The sequence below is a fragment of the Leucoraja erinacea genome, chromosome 5 (assembly GCF_028641065.1).
Source record: "Leucoraja erinacea ecotype New England chromosome 5, Leri_hhj_1, whole genome shotgun sequence".
In the NCBI taxonomy this organism is placed as follows: domain Eukaryota; kingdom Metazoa; phylum Chordata; class Chondrichthyes; order Rajiformes; family Rajidae; genus Leucoraja; species Leucoraja erinaceus.
This window is the reverse complement of record NC_073381.1, coordinates 22,074,648-22,092,056: the sequence shown is the minus strand read 5'-3', so window position 1 is coordinate 22,092,056 and position 17,409 is coordinate 22,074,648. Positions and strand designations below refer to the sequence as shown.

General features: G+C 42.5%; 1 protein-coding gene across 1 annotated transcript in view; it reads left to right on the top strand.

The window, feature by feature from the left end:
• LOC129697035 (disks large homolog 1) overlaps positions 1 to 6,259 on the top strand; it is a 28,449-nt gene extending 22,190 nt beyond the window's left edge. The window contains exons 6-7 of the mRNA XM_055635228.1: positions 1,454 to 1,546; positions 5,640 to 6,259. Coding sequence (XP_055491203.1) covers positions 1,454 to 1,546; positions 5,640 to 5,792 — 246 coding nt within the window. The 3' untranslated portion in view covers positions 5,793 to 6,259. The remainder of the gene's footprint in view (positions 1 to 1,453; positions 1,547 to 5,639) is intronic.
• Positions 6,260 to 17,409: the final 11,150 nt, after the last annotated feature.

Sequence of the window (17,409 nt, the reverse complement as noted above, 5' to 3'; positions counted from 1 at the left end):
TTATTAACGGAAAATTGCTGGAATATTCTGTCGCTTGAGCTATTATTAGTTTTAAAGGCTTTATATAATTGTTGTAATAGTTTAAAAATTAACCTGTAAACCCGCGACCACCGGCAACCGGCAGGGTCTCATATAGGGGACAACAGAAGGTAGGCTGTTTATTTTTACATTAAAAAGGGCTTCTTAAGATCCCTTTATACAAAGTTTAATGTTGCGAGTAGCTAATTTTGGGCCCATTATATCCCGCAGTATTTTTCTGGGCATTTGAGGGCACAAATCCACCGCAATGTGAACGTTCTAAACCAGCGCGTTCACAGGATCCCACTAGAAAGCTGATTTAAATGGACTTTAATTTACAGCAATTGAACATTAAATTCCTTCCATTTGGCCTATAAATTAATGTAAATGAGATTTTAAAATCATGTTTTATTGTGAATTATTTGTGAATATTATTTGGACACTTAGGCTATTTAAAAATGTTAATCATTTATTAAGAAATGGATAGATGTTTAGATCTAGTAATTGAAGATTGAAATTAGCTACAATTGGGTAACTAATTAATTATATGCTTTAATTTCAGGTCAGCCAAGTAAGATTGTTTTATATTTGTTTCAGAATGCTTCAATCTATGATAACTGAAAATTTCATTCAGTTCTCTTAATTTTTAAGAAAGTTATGGGCTTTTGACTGTCCACGATCACAGCTTTTTTGTTATGTCCATAGAAAATCAATAGGGAACAAGATGCTAATTTCCGAGTATGAAAATGGCCATAACGTTTTAAATACTTGAGATATGAAAGTGAATTAGGTGTCAAATTAAACTTCTTTTTATGCTTTATCTGATGGGATAAATTGCAGACTTGATTTTTTAAATCTCAACATTTTGTAACATTGCTAGCATAAGCGAACCTAATGCCAGACCATTAGGGTTTTCAAACAATTGGACGTCTGATTATTAAAGTTCTTTTGATGCCATAGTGCTTAAATTATTGGTGATAGTCGTAAAGTGATACAGTGCGGAAACAGGTCCCATGGCCCAACTTGCCCGCACTGGCCAACATGTTCCAGCTACACTAGTCCCATCTGTCAGCATTTGGTCCTTATCCCTCCACACCTGTACCTGTCTAACAGATTCTTAAACGTTGGGATAGTCCCTGCCTCAACTACCTCCTCTGGCAGCTTGTTCCATTATTCCACTGCCCTTTGTGTGAAAAAGTTACCCCTCAGATTCCTATTAAATCTTTTTCCCTTCACCTTAAACCTATGTCCTCTGATCCTCAACAAGATTTTGTGTGATTAACTAGTCAAAATGTAGTTTATTTTTCTCAATTCCACAAGGTGGAGCTATTTGCAGCTCAGTGTCCGACCACTGAAGTTAGCCCATTGAAGTTGTACACTACACATGCATAAACAACAGCTAAACAATTCCTCCTTTCTTGTGTTCATTTAATAGAGGTCTGCACCCTCAGGGAATCACCCCATTAACTTCTCGAGTGGGACACCACAAAAGCGAACCTCATTCCGAATCATGAACCATACAATGCCAGTAAGTAGCTGCCTATTGATTTGAATGTGCCGTGTGGGAATTAGCATAAGTGTTGGAATTGTAGCATTATTCTATTGACCAAAACTATGGTAATACAATAGGTGTCGTTTCTGGTTGTGATCCTTTGAAGAAAGATCCCAACTCTGAAGAAAGATCCCAACATGAAATGTTGCCTATCCATGTCCTCCAGAGTCAATGAATTACTCCGGCACTTTGTGTTTTACCCAAGATTCCAACATCTGCAGTTCCTTCGGACGATAGTAATATTTTACTCCACTTGATATACCTGTTCCAGATCAATAGTGATCTCTTAAACATAAGCATAAACTGTCGGAGGCAACAAAGTCCACTGTGACTTGCATCAGAGAGATCAAAGGTATAAATCTCCTCGGTACAATACCCCCTTTTCAGTCTAATGTAAAGTAAAATGTATGGGTAACATGTAGTTCAGATCATAAGTCTTTCCAAGCTCCTGATGTCCTTGCCTGTGTGCCCGGACCATGTGTTTTGGCAACGGTGGGACAACAGAGACAAACCTGTGACGGTCCAGAGCAGGTGGCTTTCAGTTCCACATCCCAGAGCAGAGTCATTGGATATTGGTTATTCCCAAACACGTGGGAATGTGCAGCTCAATGCCTGAACATGTCTAGGATACCTAACAACACCCCCGCATAATCCTTTGCAAGTTTGCTCTTTTACACTCTCTCACGCTTTCACGCCCACCCAACCCCTCCCGCTTTCTGTCCACACCCCTCCTCCCATCCCATCCATGTGCCCACTCCCAGTACATTCAGAAACGTAAATGCACATTTCTCAACCAAAGGAGCAAAAGTTCTAGTCACGGACATACTTTATCAAGGGTTGTGAGTGAATGCTGGAAACCTGAAATGAAAACGCAGACAAGGGAAGATATTCAAAATAATTGACTTCAGTGTTCAGCAGAAAATGAATCAAAAGATCAAGATCAGAAGTGTGTAGGAAAGAACTGCAGATGCTGGTTTAAAATGAAGATAGGCACAAAAAGCTGGAGTAACTCAGCGGGACAGGCAGCGTCTCTGAAGAGAAGGAATGGGTTACGTTCCAGGTCGAGACCCTTCTTCCCACAAGATCAAACTATCAGGGTGTCAGAGGTTACGGGGAGAAGGCAGGAAATTGGGATTGAGAGGGAAAAATAGATCAGCTATGAGTGAATGGCAGAGTAGACTTGATGGGCCAAATGGTCTAATTCCACAGAATGTGGAAGATTTCCTGTGGGTTATGAGAGAGGAAATTGTAAATCTGTTCTTTGCGAACAGTTTTATGATATTATGGCGCTGTTCCTGCAAAGCCACAGTGCAAAAAAAAAGCCTCTGCTGCAACATAAATTAATACTAAATTTAATACTAGGTACTACTGCCGTAATACGATATTGCACGGGCATCCGGCGAAATAGTTCAGCACCTACGGGACTCACAATGGAGGTCTCTAAGCCCAAAGGCTATGAGTTGAATCATTGTTAGATTCATCTGCCTTGCCAGGTGAATTTTGTCAATCCTTGGCTACAAAGTGTATGTGAAGAGGTTAGAGTGGGAAGAACAATGGATGAAAAATGGGGGCTATACTAATGGCACCTGGAAGGAAATTTACGCAGAATGGGGAAAAGGTTGGGGCCAACTGCTGATATTATTCGTATAAAATAAGAAAATAGGAGCAGGTGTAGGCCACTCAGCCCCCCAAGCCTGCCAAGCTGTTCATAGAACAGTAGAGTCATAGAGTGATACAGTGTGGAAACAGGCCCTTCAGCCCAACTCGCCCACACCGGCCAACAATGACCCAGCTACTCTAGTCCCACTTGCCTGCGCTTGGTCCATAACCCTCCAAACCTGTCCTATCCATGTACCTGTCCAACTGTTTCTTAAACAATGGGATAGTCCCAGCCTCAACTACCTCTTCTGGCAGCTTGTTCCATACACCCACCACCCTCTGTGTGGAAAAAGTTACCCCTCTGATTCCTATTAATATTTTCCCCTTCGCCTTGAACCTATGTCCTTCGGACCTCGATTCCCCTACTCTGGGTAAAAGACTCTGTGCATCTACCTGATCTATTCCCCTCATGATTTTGTATACCTCGATAAGATCTCCCCTCATCCTCCCACGCTCCATGTCATGGAGACCGTGCACAGATATAGGCCATTTGGCCCACAATGTGTGAGGTGAACATGTTGCCAAGTCCAACTCGTATCTGCCGACACATGATCCATATCCTTCCATATCCATGTGCCTAGCCAAATGCCTCTTAAGCGCTACTGTCGTATCTGACCCCCCAGCAAGCCTCCAGTGTGTTCTAGGCTTCCACCACCCTCTGTGTAAAATAAATTTGTCCTGCATACCTCATTTAAATGCTGCACCTCTCGCCTTAAAGCTATGCACTCCGATATATGATATTTCCATCCTAGGAAAAAGGTTCTGACAGTCTACCCTATCTATGCGGCGCATAATTTTAAATACTTCCATTGGGTCTCCCTTCAACCTCCAGCATGCCAGAGAAAACAATCCGAGTCTGTCCAACCTATCCTTGTAGCTAATCCAGGCATCATTCTAGTAAGCCTCCTCTGCAATCGTTCCAAAGTTGAACATCCTTCCTGTATTGGGGTGATCAGAACTGCATTGAAACATAGAAACATAGAAAATAGGTGCAGGAGTATCTTCGAGCCTGCACCGCCATTCAATATGATCATGGCTGATCATCCAACTCAGTATCCTGTACCTGCCTTCTCTCCATATCCCCTGATCCCTTTAGCCACAAGGGCCACATCTAACTCCCTCTTAAACATAGCCAATGAACTGGCCTCAACTACCTTCTGTGGCAGAGAGTTCCACAGATTCACCATTCTCTGTGTGAAAAATGTTTTTCTCATCTCAGTCCTAAAAGATTTCCCCTTTATCCATAAACTGTAACCCCTTGTTCTGGACTTCCCCAACATCGGGAACAATCTTCCTGCATCTAGCCTGTCCAACCCTTAAGAATTTTGTAAGTTTCTATAAGATCCCCCCCTCAATCTTCTAAATTCTAGCGAGTACAAGCCGAGTCTATCCAGTCTTTCTTCATATGAAAGTCCTGACATCCCAGGAATCAGTCTGGTGAACCTTCTCTGTACTCCCTCTATGGCAACAATGTCTTTCCTCAGATTAGGTGACCAAAACTGTACACAATACTCCAGGTGTGGTCTCACCAAGACCCTGTACAACTACAGTAGAACCTCCCTGCTCCTATACTCGCATCCTTTAACTATGAATGCATGCAGTACTCCAAATGCAGCCTAACCAAAGTCATATGAAGCTGCGCCACAACTTCCTGACTCTTATACCCAATGCTTTGACCGTTAAGGGTAAGCATACCATATGCCTTCTTTACTGTTGGTTTCTTCTGTATGAAATTGTACAACTTCAATAAACCAAGAATCTTGTAGTACTGATGGATGGCTCTGTTCTAAATAGAGGTGTCTTGATGTGTTTGTGCTTATTTTGAAAATATACGAGCTTCATCTTCATGCAGGACTGGTATGTTCAGTGCTTGGAGATACTATTCCCCAGGTCTCTGGACTCTTAAGACTGACACAAACCTATGGGGCAAAAGACTCTGATTCTGGATGCATGCAAAGTTTCAAACCAGTTGCTAATTACATATACCAAAGAATAAATGGCATAGCAAATGCTTTTAAATATCAATGCCAATCACAAAATACCTGTAATTATATTTACTAATTTCCTTTACACCCGGGCAGCCTGTACTTATGGTCAGACTTCCCTTCTGGTTTCTAGGCAGGGTCCAATAGAGATGGAAAGGCTACAGTAACTATTAGTGTACTGGGTTTAGAAGTGAATCCAGTTATTTCAAATGACAATGAATTCAAATTCAGAATAATTTTTGGATCTGTCTTTCATTATTTGTAATTTGTTTACTCGTGCATGTTTTTGTCCACATTTTGGCAGAGTTTATTGAATTTAAATTTTTCTTTCCCTCCTTGTGCGTATTTCATTTTTTCCCCTTGATACTTGTACCTGGTTTTCTTGTCCCATCGTGCCCTCCCTTGATCCTTGCTGCACTGCCAAGCTGCCTCAGATTATTCTGACTCATCCTTCGACTTCAGATGAGGAACTGGAGCAGTTGACATTTGAAAAGGATGAATGTTGCACGGAGCAGTCCGAAAACCCAGATGGCAATGACTTTTCCGACTATTTAAACAGTGCATTTTATCCCCCTTAGGACAGTCCTTCGGAAAAAGAATAGTTTCCCACAGAGATTCACTATTTTTCAGTAGAAGAAAATGGCCTTATTTATTCTGCAGACCATTAGTTAAGCCTGATTGGGAAGGGGGTCATATAACGTGGACACCTTTTTGTGTTGCAATTATGTATTTTATTTTTCTGTAAGTCAAGGTGTCGCAGCCTAACTAGGAAACAAAATTGAATGATCTGACCAATAATGAACAAGGCAAATGACACTCTGAGCATTTTTGCATTACATGTATATCACTAAAGTGCCCAATTTACTTTAAAGTAATAAAGGGACTAAGATACTGCAGTTAGTAAACACGCTGCCTGGTATTGAACGGCAATGTGCAGAGCAGAACGGTTGCTGGCAAATTACAGCCAAGATTAATGCCTCAGTCACAGCCATTTACGTCTGAGTGAAACTATGCCCGAGTTCTTACTCTCCACTGTGGTTTAGCTGAAACCTTGCTATTTACGCATCAGGGGAGCAAATGCTCTTCTGTTTGTTCACATCCCACTATCCCAAATAGCCATACAACTGCTAATGCTGATTAAGGCTCCAACGTCAAGACCCGGAGCACAGCTTTGCATCGCCCGGCGCGGACTTAATGGCTGTGGGACTTACCATCGCCCGCCGGGGGCTTTGACATCGGGAGAAGAATGGAGAGCAGGGGAGAGACAAGACTTTGCCTTCCATCACAGTGAGGAGGAGATTCACTGTGATGGATGTTTGTGTAAATTGTGTTGGTGTGTGTCTTGGTTCTTTTCTTTTTGTATGACTGCAGAAACCAAATTTCGTTTGAACTTCATTTGAGGTTCAAATGACAAATAAATGGTATTGTATTGTGTATTGACTAGAACACAAAACATAGAACAACACAGAATTAATGAAGTTCTTTTAGGAAGGAGATGAGGAGACATTTCTTTAGTCATAGGGTGGTGAATCTGTGGAATTCTTTGCCACAGAAGGCTGTGGATGCCATGTCAGTGGATATTTTTAAGGCAGAGATAGATTCTTGATGAGTACAGGTGTCAGAGGTTATGGAGAGAAGGCAGGAGAATGGGGTTAGGAAGGAGCGATGCTTGAATGGTGGAGTAGACTTGATGGGCCGAATGGCCTAATTCCTTAGGAGTTATGACCTTTTAACACAGGATAAGAACAGGCCCTTCGGCCCATAATGTCTGTCCCGAACATGATGGCAAGATCAACCCTCATCTGCCTGCACATAATCCATATCCCTCTATCCCCTGCAGATTCATGTGCCTGTCCAAAAGTCTCTTAAATGCCACTGTCGTATCTGCCTCCACCACCTCCCCTAGCAGCGCGTTCCAGGCACTCACCATCTTTTGTGTAAAAAGTACTTGCCCTGCACATCTTTAAACTTTGCCCCTGTCAACGTTCTCTAGCCTTTGACATTTCCACCCTGGGAGAGAGGTTCCGATTCTCTGCCCTATTTTTACATCCCATAATTTTATGTATTTCTGTCAGGTATGCCTTCAATCGTCAGTGTACCAGAGAAAGCAATCCAGGTTTGTCCAAATCTTCTTGTAGCTAAAACCCATGAATATATGCAGCATTCTGGTAAAGCCAATCTCTCCTTGTAGCTAATGGCCCCTATTTGAGGCTGCATTCTGATCAAATCAATTCCTCCTTCTAGTTAATGCCCTCTAATCTTGGTGCAATCTGGTAAAGGGTACGAAGGGCTCAAATGAAGAATTGAAGATGCAGGCAAGAAAATTGTAAGAGTAAAACATCTAAAATCAAAATAAGGAAAGCTAGTAAAGACTCTCTATAAAGTAAAAATATAATGAGAATTGCGAACTAACTTTAATTTCTTTCAGCTTGGAATATTTTTATCCTTTTCATATTTCACCAGAACTGAATGTTTTTCTTTACTTTCAATAAAACGTAACCATCCAAAACACCAAGTCTGTCTTCTGTATGCATTTCTTTCTCCATTTAATTTGTTTTGAGACCTTGAACAATAAAGATCTAACCTGCAGCGCTGACAAAGACTGGATGGATTCGGTCCAGGTTACAAGAATATTACAAGGATGTGAACATAGATACTGGGGTAGCCAGGTACATCTTGCAAACGTCAGGTTCTGGAATTAATAAGGGACACAAGAGCCTGCCGATGCCAGGTCCTTGAGAAAGAAGCAAACTACTGGAGGAACTCAGTATGTCAGGCAGCATCTGTGGAGGGAAATGGACAGATGACTCTGTGGGTCGGAATCCTTCTTTCAGTTAGACTTGAGCTCTGTGTGACACTGTATCAAAGTGTGGTGGTCTCTTGCTCTGGATACATGCTGATAAACAAAGGCAGCAATCTGGCAGTGTTCTTGATGGTAATCATCTACAGCATAATGGGGACTGAACATCTCCATAAATCAAGTTGAACCATAAAATAAGTTCATAGGTCATAGGAGCAGAATTAAGCCATTTGACCCATCAAGTTGACTCTGCCATTCAATCACGGCTGATCTATCTATCCCTCTCCACCCCATTCTCCAGCCATCTCCCCTTAACCACTAACACCCATACTAATCAAAAATCTCTCCCATTAGTGGAAACCTCTTTATATCCACTCGATCCAGGCCTTTCACAATTCGGTAATTTTTAATGAAGTCCCCCCTCATAATCCACACGACTGCAGCAGGAACTATTGCAATTATATCAACTTAATCTTGGGTATGTTTCATGAGCCACTGCTTAGTTTAGTTTATTGTCACATATCCCATGGTACACTAAAAGCTTTGGGTGGCGTGCTATCCAGTGCTTGCTTTTGTGAACACAACCGAATGGCTCCTGCTGACATGTGCATCTGCATGGGCAAAACATAAAGTGCTGGAGGAACTCAGTGGGTCAGGTTGCATCTGTGGAGAGACTGGATAGTGGATGTGATAGTGGACCGATCAGTCTAAAGAAAGGTCCCGACTCAAAGCTTTGTTTGTCTATTCCCTCTGCAGGTGTTGCCTGACCCACTGAGTTCCTCCAGCACTTTTGCTCATGATTCCAGCACCTACTGCATAGATTTGTGGTGAGGGCAGAATGAAACTTGGTTGAGATATTCCAAGGTCAGGTTGCCTCAACCATCATTTGAGCAATTTATATCCTCATTAGGATATTACATACCTACACAAGCTAGTTTAGATTATTAATTTTACCATTTTTTCCAAACAGAAGACAAAGGCGACAGCGTATGCTGATAACTAGAACAAAAGCAGACTACCTGAAGAACTTAACGGTTTAACCAACATCTGTGTCGACAAATGTTTTGTTTAGTTTAGTTTATTATAATCATGTGAAAAACATTTTTCCAAGTATATCTAGCGGTTCTATATCCTTCTGTATCCATTGGCAGCCTTTTACACTGTCCACAGCTCCATAAATGTCTGTGTCCGTTGGGTCCCATGTTCACAAGGGAGGGCTGGTTCCCCGACGCAATATTACACGTCTCCAATTCCAATATTGGTGGCCAGTGGGGGGGGCTTTCTGCAGTGCTGGTATGGGTTCTTGGGGTGGCAGCTCAGTCCCTCAAGCCTGATCTGCTGGCAGCTCACTCATGGCTGGTGGGCTGGCAGTTGACTAATGACTATTCCTTGAAATTCCATTTCAAGCAGGGTGCAAGGCCACCAAATTCAAATCCATGTTCCTACCATTTCAAGCAGGGTGCAAGGCCACCAAATTCAAGTGCAGTTTCTTACCACTATGAGCAGGGTGCAAGGCCACCGAATTCAAGTGCAATTTCCTACCACTTCAAGCAGGTTGCAAGGCCACCGAATTCAAGTGCAGTTTCCAACCACTTCAAGCTGGATCCAAGGCCACCAAATTCAAATCCATTCATACCACATTCAGCAGGGTGCAAGGTAATCAAATTCAGTGCAGTTCATACCACTTCAAGCAGGATGCAAGGCTGCCAAATTCATGCAGTTTCATTCCACTTCAAGAAGGGTGCAAGACCACCAAATTCAAATGCAGCTTCATACCATTTCATGCAGGGTGAAACCACCATAAAACCACACAAAACACCACTCACAGTTCAGTAGACATTTGGTGTGTTCAGTTGAGTCACAGCACAGACGTCGTCTTGACCTCTCCCTCCCGCATAATGCAGGGACTGAGCCACACCCACACTTCCGGGTTTTAAAAACCCCTCCCCCTCCCACCGGAAAAGGTGTGGCTTTCATGGCGTGATTGACAGGAGAGAGATTCTCAACATTTTTTAAAACACTAATAACACTTTTATTTTTAATTGATGGGAAGAATTCTCTGCACCTGCTCAGCCGAGGGGGGACTGAGTAAGATGGCCAAAAATCACAGCCGTAAGTGGTGGAGTTTTATCTAAAATCAATAAACAGTGCAAACAGGAAGTAAGTGCATTTGCAGTAGTGCCTTTTAAGCCAAAGCACCCAAGCCGCCATTTGCAGTAAGTAGTGCCTTTCAACTTCAAGCCAAAGCACCCAAGCCACCATTTGCAGTAAGTAGTGCCTTTAAACTTCATGCCACCATTTGCAGTAAGTAGTGCCTTTCAACTTCAAGCCAAAGCACCCAAGCCAACATTTGCAGTAAGTAGTGCCTTTCAACTTCAAACCAAAGCACCCAAGCCACCATTTGCAGTAAGTAGTGCCTTTCAACTTCATGCCACCATTTGCAGTAAGTAGTGCCTTTCAACTTCAAGCCACAGCCAAGCCACCATTTGCAGTAAGAAGTGTCTTTCAATTTCAAAACAAATCACCCGCCACCATTTGCAGTAAGTAGTGCCTTTCAACTTCAAGCCAAAGTACCCAAGCCACCATTTGCATTAAGTAGTGCTTTTCAACTTCATGCCACCATTTGCAGTAAGTAGTGCCTTTCAACTTCAAGCCAAAGCACCCAAGCCACCATTTGCAGTAAGTAGTGCCTTTCAACTTCAAGCCAAAGTACCCAAGCCACCATTTGCAGTAAGTAGTGCCTTTCAACTTCAAGCCAAAGTACCCAAGCCACCATTTGCAGTAAGTAGTGCCTTTCAACTTCAAGCCAAATTACCCAAGCCACCATTTGCAGTAAGTAGTGCCTTTCAACCTCAAGCCAAAGCACCCAGGCCACCATTTGCAGTAAGTAGTGCCTTTCAACCTCAAGCCAAAGCACCTAAGCCACAGTGTGCAGTAAGTAGTGCCTTTCAACTTCAAGCAAAACACCCAAGCCACCATTTGCAGTAAGTAGTGCCTTTCAACTTCAAGCCAAAGCACCCAACCCACCATTTGCAGTAGGTAGTGCCTTTCAACTTTAAACCAAAGCACCCAAACAACCATTTGCAGGCACTGCATTTTTACTTCAAACAAACCATATTTTCATTTTCAAACCACATTAAGGGAACTCACAGATGTGTAGACATTTGTTCAGTGTTATTCAGAGCTCAGAGAGACGTTACTCTTGGCTTCATCCATCTTGCAGAGACTGAGTGAGGCACACCACTTCCTGGTTTTATAGTCCCTCCCCCTCCTTCCAGCAGGGGCAGCAGAGAGAATGGGAAAAATCCTCCACACCCGTAAGGTGGAAGGGGGCTCAGAGCGAGGTGGCCAAACATGACGGCCATAGGTGGCAACGTTCTGTCGTAAATCGCAGCACAGATGAATCCATAGATTCCATAGATGAATCACCCTCTGGCTACAGAAATTCCTCCTCATCTCCATTCTAAAGGTGTGCCCTGCAATTCTGAGGCTGTGACATTTGGTTCTAGACTCTCTCTTTACTGGAAACATCCTCTCCACATCCACTCTATCTTGGCCTTACATTTTTCAGTAAGTTTCAATGAGATTCCCTCCTCATTCTTCTAAGCTCCAGTGAGTAAGGGCCCAGACCCATCAAACATTCCTCATATGTTAACCAAATCATCCCTGGGATGTCATTGTAGCATGACGGGCAGTGTCAAAGTATGGGCAAAGCAGAAGCTGCAAACAATATTGCAGTTGGCTGCTGATCTAATCCTCTTGTGCACTGGAGTCTGAGACGATATGTTACTCATTTATCAGGTTATTGTCACATTGCTACTCACTGACTTGCTGTGCGCAGAAGCAGTGCCAGGTTTTCAACATTATCATAGTGCTTTAGGACATCTTAAGGCCATGAAATAAATGATCCTGATATAATTTTTTTTCCCCTGGAATTTAATGGTTGGATGTGCAGCAGATGAGAATTGGTTTTGACAGCTATGGTGAGAATTGTGTGTTTTGTTCATTCCTGCCATTAACCTGTTCAGTGCCCCCTCCTCCACCCTGATGGTACTCGAGTCATGGCCAATAGTGAACAAAAAAACTTGTTAGTGAGCAGGTTACGATTTATTTTTAACCCTTTAAATGCCGTCAGTAATTTTGTTTCTCATTTCCAATAAAGTAGTAACCATTATTGCAATTGTCTTTCTATGAACTGATTTTCAAACGATTTTACATTCAAATCGTGAATCAATTAATTAATTAATCAATCAATTAATTTTACAGTATGTTGACACAAGAGATGGCCAATGCTGGAATTGAGAGCAAAAAACACAAACTGCTGGTCAGGCAGCATCTCTATGGAGACAGGTTTGAGTTCCAATGGATGGTCTCAATCAAAAGCATCAACCATTCTATCGTCTCCAAAGATGCTGCCTGACCCATTGAGTTCCTTTAGTTGTTTACTTTTTACCTTTCCCACTGTTGAGGTATTGAAAATATATATCTTTTTAAAATTTGTATTAATGTTACTATTTTTTTTTAATAATAATATTAACAATAATAAGCACAACATTAAAGATTGTCAACTGGGAACTGCGAGTATTGAATGGGCTAGATAGAATGGATGTGGGAGGGTGCTTCCAGTGGTGTGAGAGTCCAGGGCACAGCCTCAAAATAAACAGATGGAGATGAGGAGGAATTTCTTTCACCAGGGGGTGGTGAATCTGTGGAATTCATTGCCACAGACGGCAGTGGAGGACATGTCATTGGATATTTTTGAAGCGGAGAATGATTGGTTCTTGATTAGTAAAGGAGTTAAAGGTTACAGGGGTTGGAGAATGGGGTTAGAAGGCTGGAGAATGGGGTTGAGAGGGAAAATTAGATCAGCCATGATCACATGGCAGAGCAGAACCTGAAAGTTGAAAGGTCTAATTCTGCACCAATGTTGTATGGTCTAACCTCAAAAGCCAATTGTCAGGAAAGGTTGGCCTTATATCCATTGGAATTTGAAAGGGTGAGCAGGCCAATTGAAACAATTGGGATTGTAAGGTGTTTTGACATGTTGAATGTAGAGCAATATCATTGGAGATTCTGGAAGTTGAGGCCACTGTTTAAATACGAGGGATCATCCATTTAACACAGAGACACCACTTTTTTTTCTCTCAGAAAGTAAGTCTTTGCAAAACTTTTGATGGAAGCAGATTCTGAATACCTTTTTGTTTCCTTTTCATCTCTGTTTTTTGTCCAGCCATCTGCCAATCAACCCCACCCCCTCCCCCCTTCACCTTTATCCACCTATAACGTACCAGGATTTGTCCTGCATCACCTCTTTTCCAGTTTTCACCTCCTTATTATAATCAGCATCAACAATCGTCCCGATTTTGAAAAATTGCCCTTGAAACAGCGACAAATGCTGCCTGACCCAGTCAGTTACTCCAGCGCTTTGTGCTTTTTATTTGTAAACCAGCATCTGCAGTTCCTTGTGCCTCTGTCTCTGAATATGTTTAAGCCACTTGATAAATGAGGGGTTGATACAGACCTGAGGAGGACAAGAATTCAGAGACCAGAATAACGCTTAGCTTTTATCGATGGGTGGGACAGGCTCCTGGGACCAAGTGGTGTAGTCATGCAGCTAATTTCTACATTGGCGAGGTCAGTTTTAAAAACCAGATCCATCATAGTGATGGTTGAATGTCATCGTCAAGATTGCCGCATGGTGGTGGTTAATATCTCGCCCCTTCACAGTTCAAGTGTTCAGCACGGCGTGGACAACGAGCTTCATTGATGACCCACTTCCGTCATCGAGTCACATGACCGAGAGTGAGGAGAAGCTCTCCAGCTGGGGAACCAGAGAACATATGTCAACTTTGCTCTACTCATTTCAATGTTCTGACCTCAATTCAAGGGCCCAGTTATTTAATTTAATTTAGTTTAGTTTATTGTCACATGTACAGAGGTACAGTGAAAATCTTTTTTGTTTTGTGCTATCCAGTCAGCGGAAAGACTATGCATGATTACAGTACTGGTTATGAGATTATACCTGTAAAATGCACCAATTTCAAACATCGTGCTTCTATCATGCTCATCCGATCCTTGACAGCTGTCTGTTGATAATACCAATTTTACAATTTGTAGCTGCGTCTGGAGCGCTCTTCTAAGCATATAGAGAGAATTCTTGCACCAAAACAAAAATGATCGTTATTTATTTTGGATTGAAATTCAAAATTGTTTAAACACTAACCTCCTTTGAATATAGTGGAAACAGAATCCAACAATTTTCTTTGATTCTTCCTACTGAAGTTTGGATTAACTTTTTCAGTAGCATACAAACCATCATTACACTTTATCCTGTTGTTCCCAGCATGAAGCCTTATGAAATATTTATTTGTGACTAATTGGCTGGATGTAGTCCAACACTAAATCAATAGTTCTCTACCTTAGTCGTGTTACTGCCTTGGAGGTGGGATATCAAGGATTATGGGCACCTGTGAGCTTTTAATGATAAGGAAGAACTTAATACTGTACAGTTGAAATATTCATTAAATAAGTAAAAATAAATTGCAGTAAAATATGCTTGGCACAGCGGCAAGATTCCAACATGAGTTTACTACGATTACTGGGGACCAGCCGTCTATTTCTTAAAACACAATGGTCCATGATAGTATCATAGGGGGAAGAAGACTTGTACCTTTACCCTGTTCCCAAGGACACATGGGAGGTGGACATCAAGTTCTGCTGGAAGATCATCAACTCGGTGAGAGACACTCTTTGGTCTGCCCGAAAAATGTTGGCATCCCAGCAGGGCAAAATGTACATCAGGGATTGTTGCTGACTGGCCCATTCCTGAAACATAGAAAATAGGTGCAGGAGTAGGCCATTCGGCCCTTCGAGCCAGCACCGCCATTCATTGTGATCACAAAAACATAGAAAATAGGTGCAGGAGTAGGCCATTCGGCCCTTCGAGCCTGCACCACCATTCAATATGATCATGGCTGATCATCCAACTCAGTATCCTGTACCAGTCTTCTCTCCATACCCCCTGATCTCTTTAGCTACAAGGGCCACATCTAACTCCCTCTTAAATATAGCCAATGAACTGGCCTCAACTACCTTCTGTGGCATAGAATTCCAGAGATTCACAACTCTCTGTGTGAAATATGTTTTTCCCATCTCGGTCCAAAACGATTTACCCCGTATCCTTAAACTGTGACCCCTTGTTCTGGACTTCCCCAACATCGGGAACAATCTTCCTGCATCTAGCCTGTCCAAACCCTTAAGAATTTTGTAAGTTTCCCCCCTCAATCTTCTAAATTCTAGCGAGTACAAGCCGAGTCTATTCAGTCTTTCTTCATATGAAAGTCCTGACAGCCCAGGAATCAGTCTGGTGAACCTTCTCTGTACTCCCTCTATGGCAAGAATGTCTTTCCTCAGATTAGGAGACCGAAACTGTATGAAATACTACAGATGTGGTCTCACCAAGACCATGTACAACTGCAGTAGAACCTCCCTGCTCGTATACTCAAATCCTTTTGCTATGAATGCTAACATACCATTCGCTTTCTTCACTGCCTGTTGCACCTGCATGCCTACTTTCAATGACTGGTGTACCATGACACGCAGGTCTCGTTGCATCTCCCCTTTTCCTAATCGGCCACCATTCAGATAATAGTCTACTTTCCTCTTTTTGCCTCCAAAGTGGATAACCTCACATTTATCCACATTATGCTGCATCTGCCATGCATTTGCCCACTCACCCGGCCTATCTAAGTCACCTTGCAGCCTCCTAGCATCCTCCTCACAGCTAACACTGCCCTCCAGCTTCGTGTCATCCGCAAACTTGGAGATGTTGCATTCAATTCCCTCGTCCAAATCATTAATATATATTGTAAATAGCTGAGGTCCCAGCACTGAGCCTTGCGGTACCCCATTAGTCACTGCCTGCCATTCTGAAAAGGACCCGTTTACTCCTACTCTTTGCTTCCTGTCTGCCAGCCAGTTCTCTATCCACATCAATACTGAACCCCCAATAGCGTGTGATTTAAGTTTGTACACTAATCTCTCATGTGGGACCTTGTCGAAATTCTTCTGAAAGTCCAGATATAACACATCCACTGGTTCTCCCTTATCCACTCCACTAGTTACATCCTCGAATAATTCTATAAGGTTCGTCAGACATGATTCACCTTTCATGAATCCATGCTGACTTTGTCCAATGATTTCACCACTTTCCAAATGTGCTGCTATCCCACCTTTAATAACTGACTATCATTTTCCCCACTACCGATGTTAGACTAACTGGTCTGTAATTCCCTGTTTTCTCTCTCCCTCACTTTTTAAAAAATGGGGTTACATTAGCTACCCTCCAATCCTCAGGAACTACTCCAGAATCTAAAGAGTTTTGAAAAATTACCACTAATGCATCCACTATTTCTGGGGCTACTTCCTTAAATACTCTGGGATGGAGCCTATCTGGCCCTGGGGATTTATCGGCCTTTAATCCATTCAATTCAATTTACCTAACACCACACCCCGGCTAACCTGGATTTCACTCAGTTCCTCCATCTCATTTGACCCCCGGTCCCCTGCTATTTCCGGCAGATTATTTATGTCCTCCTTAGTGAAGGCGGATCCAAAGTAGTTATTCAATTGGTCTGACGATCATGGCTGATCGTCCCCTATCAATAAACTGTGCCTGCCTTCTCACCATATCCCTTGACTCCACTAGCCCGTAGAGCTCTATCTAACTCTCTCTTAAATCCATCCAGTGACTTGGCCTCCACTGCCCTCTGTGGCAGGGAATTCCATAAAATTCTGGGTGAAGAAGTTTTTTCTCACCTCAGTCTTAAATGACCTCCCCTTTATTCTAAGACTGTGCCCCCTGGTTCTGGACTTGCCCAACATTGTCCAGTCCTTTTATAATTTTATATGTTTCTATAAGATCTCCTCTCATCCTTCTAACTGCAGGAGCAAGTGCAGGGAATACAAGCTTGGTCTAATCAATGTCTTTGGGGAGGGACAAGTCTTCCTTCCACTCTTATGGCAGTCCCGCCATCCCAGGGATCAACCCTCAGCTGGCAAAGGTGCAGGAGCACTGAATATGCACTGAGGGACTCAGAATGTGAAGCTTGGGTCTAGTTTTGTATATGCTTTTGAGGATCTGTTGGGGAGGGACCACCTATCAGTCTAAGATCCTTCCACATGTTGGGCTTCATCCAACTATTGCTCCCATCAAATTCTCAATTTCGTTATTACCTCTCAGGATAGTGGGAAGGAAGAATGGCTGATGGAATATCTTAACGTGTGGCTTGCCTAGAGCAGGCAGTCTATTACAAATGAAAAGGATATAATATGTGATAAGTAGATTGTCTAGATGCTGTAGTTACCAGATTAAAGTTACTGGTACCTGGCAACAG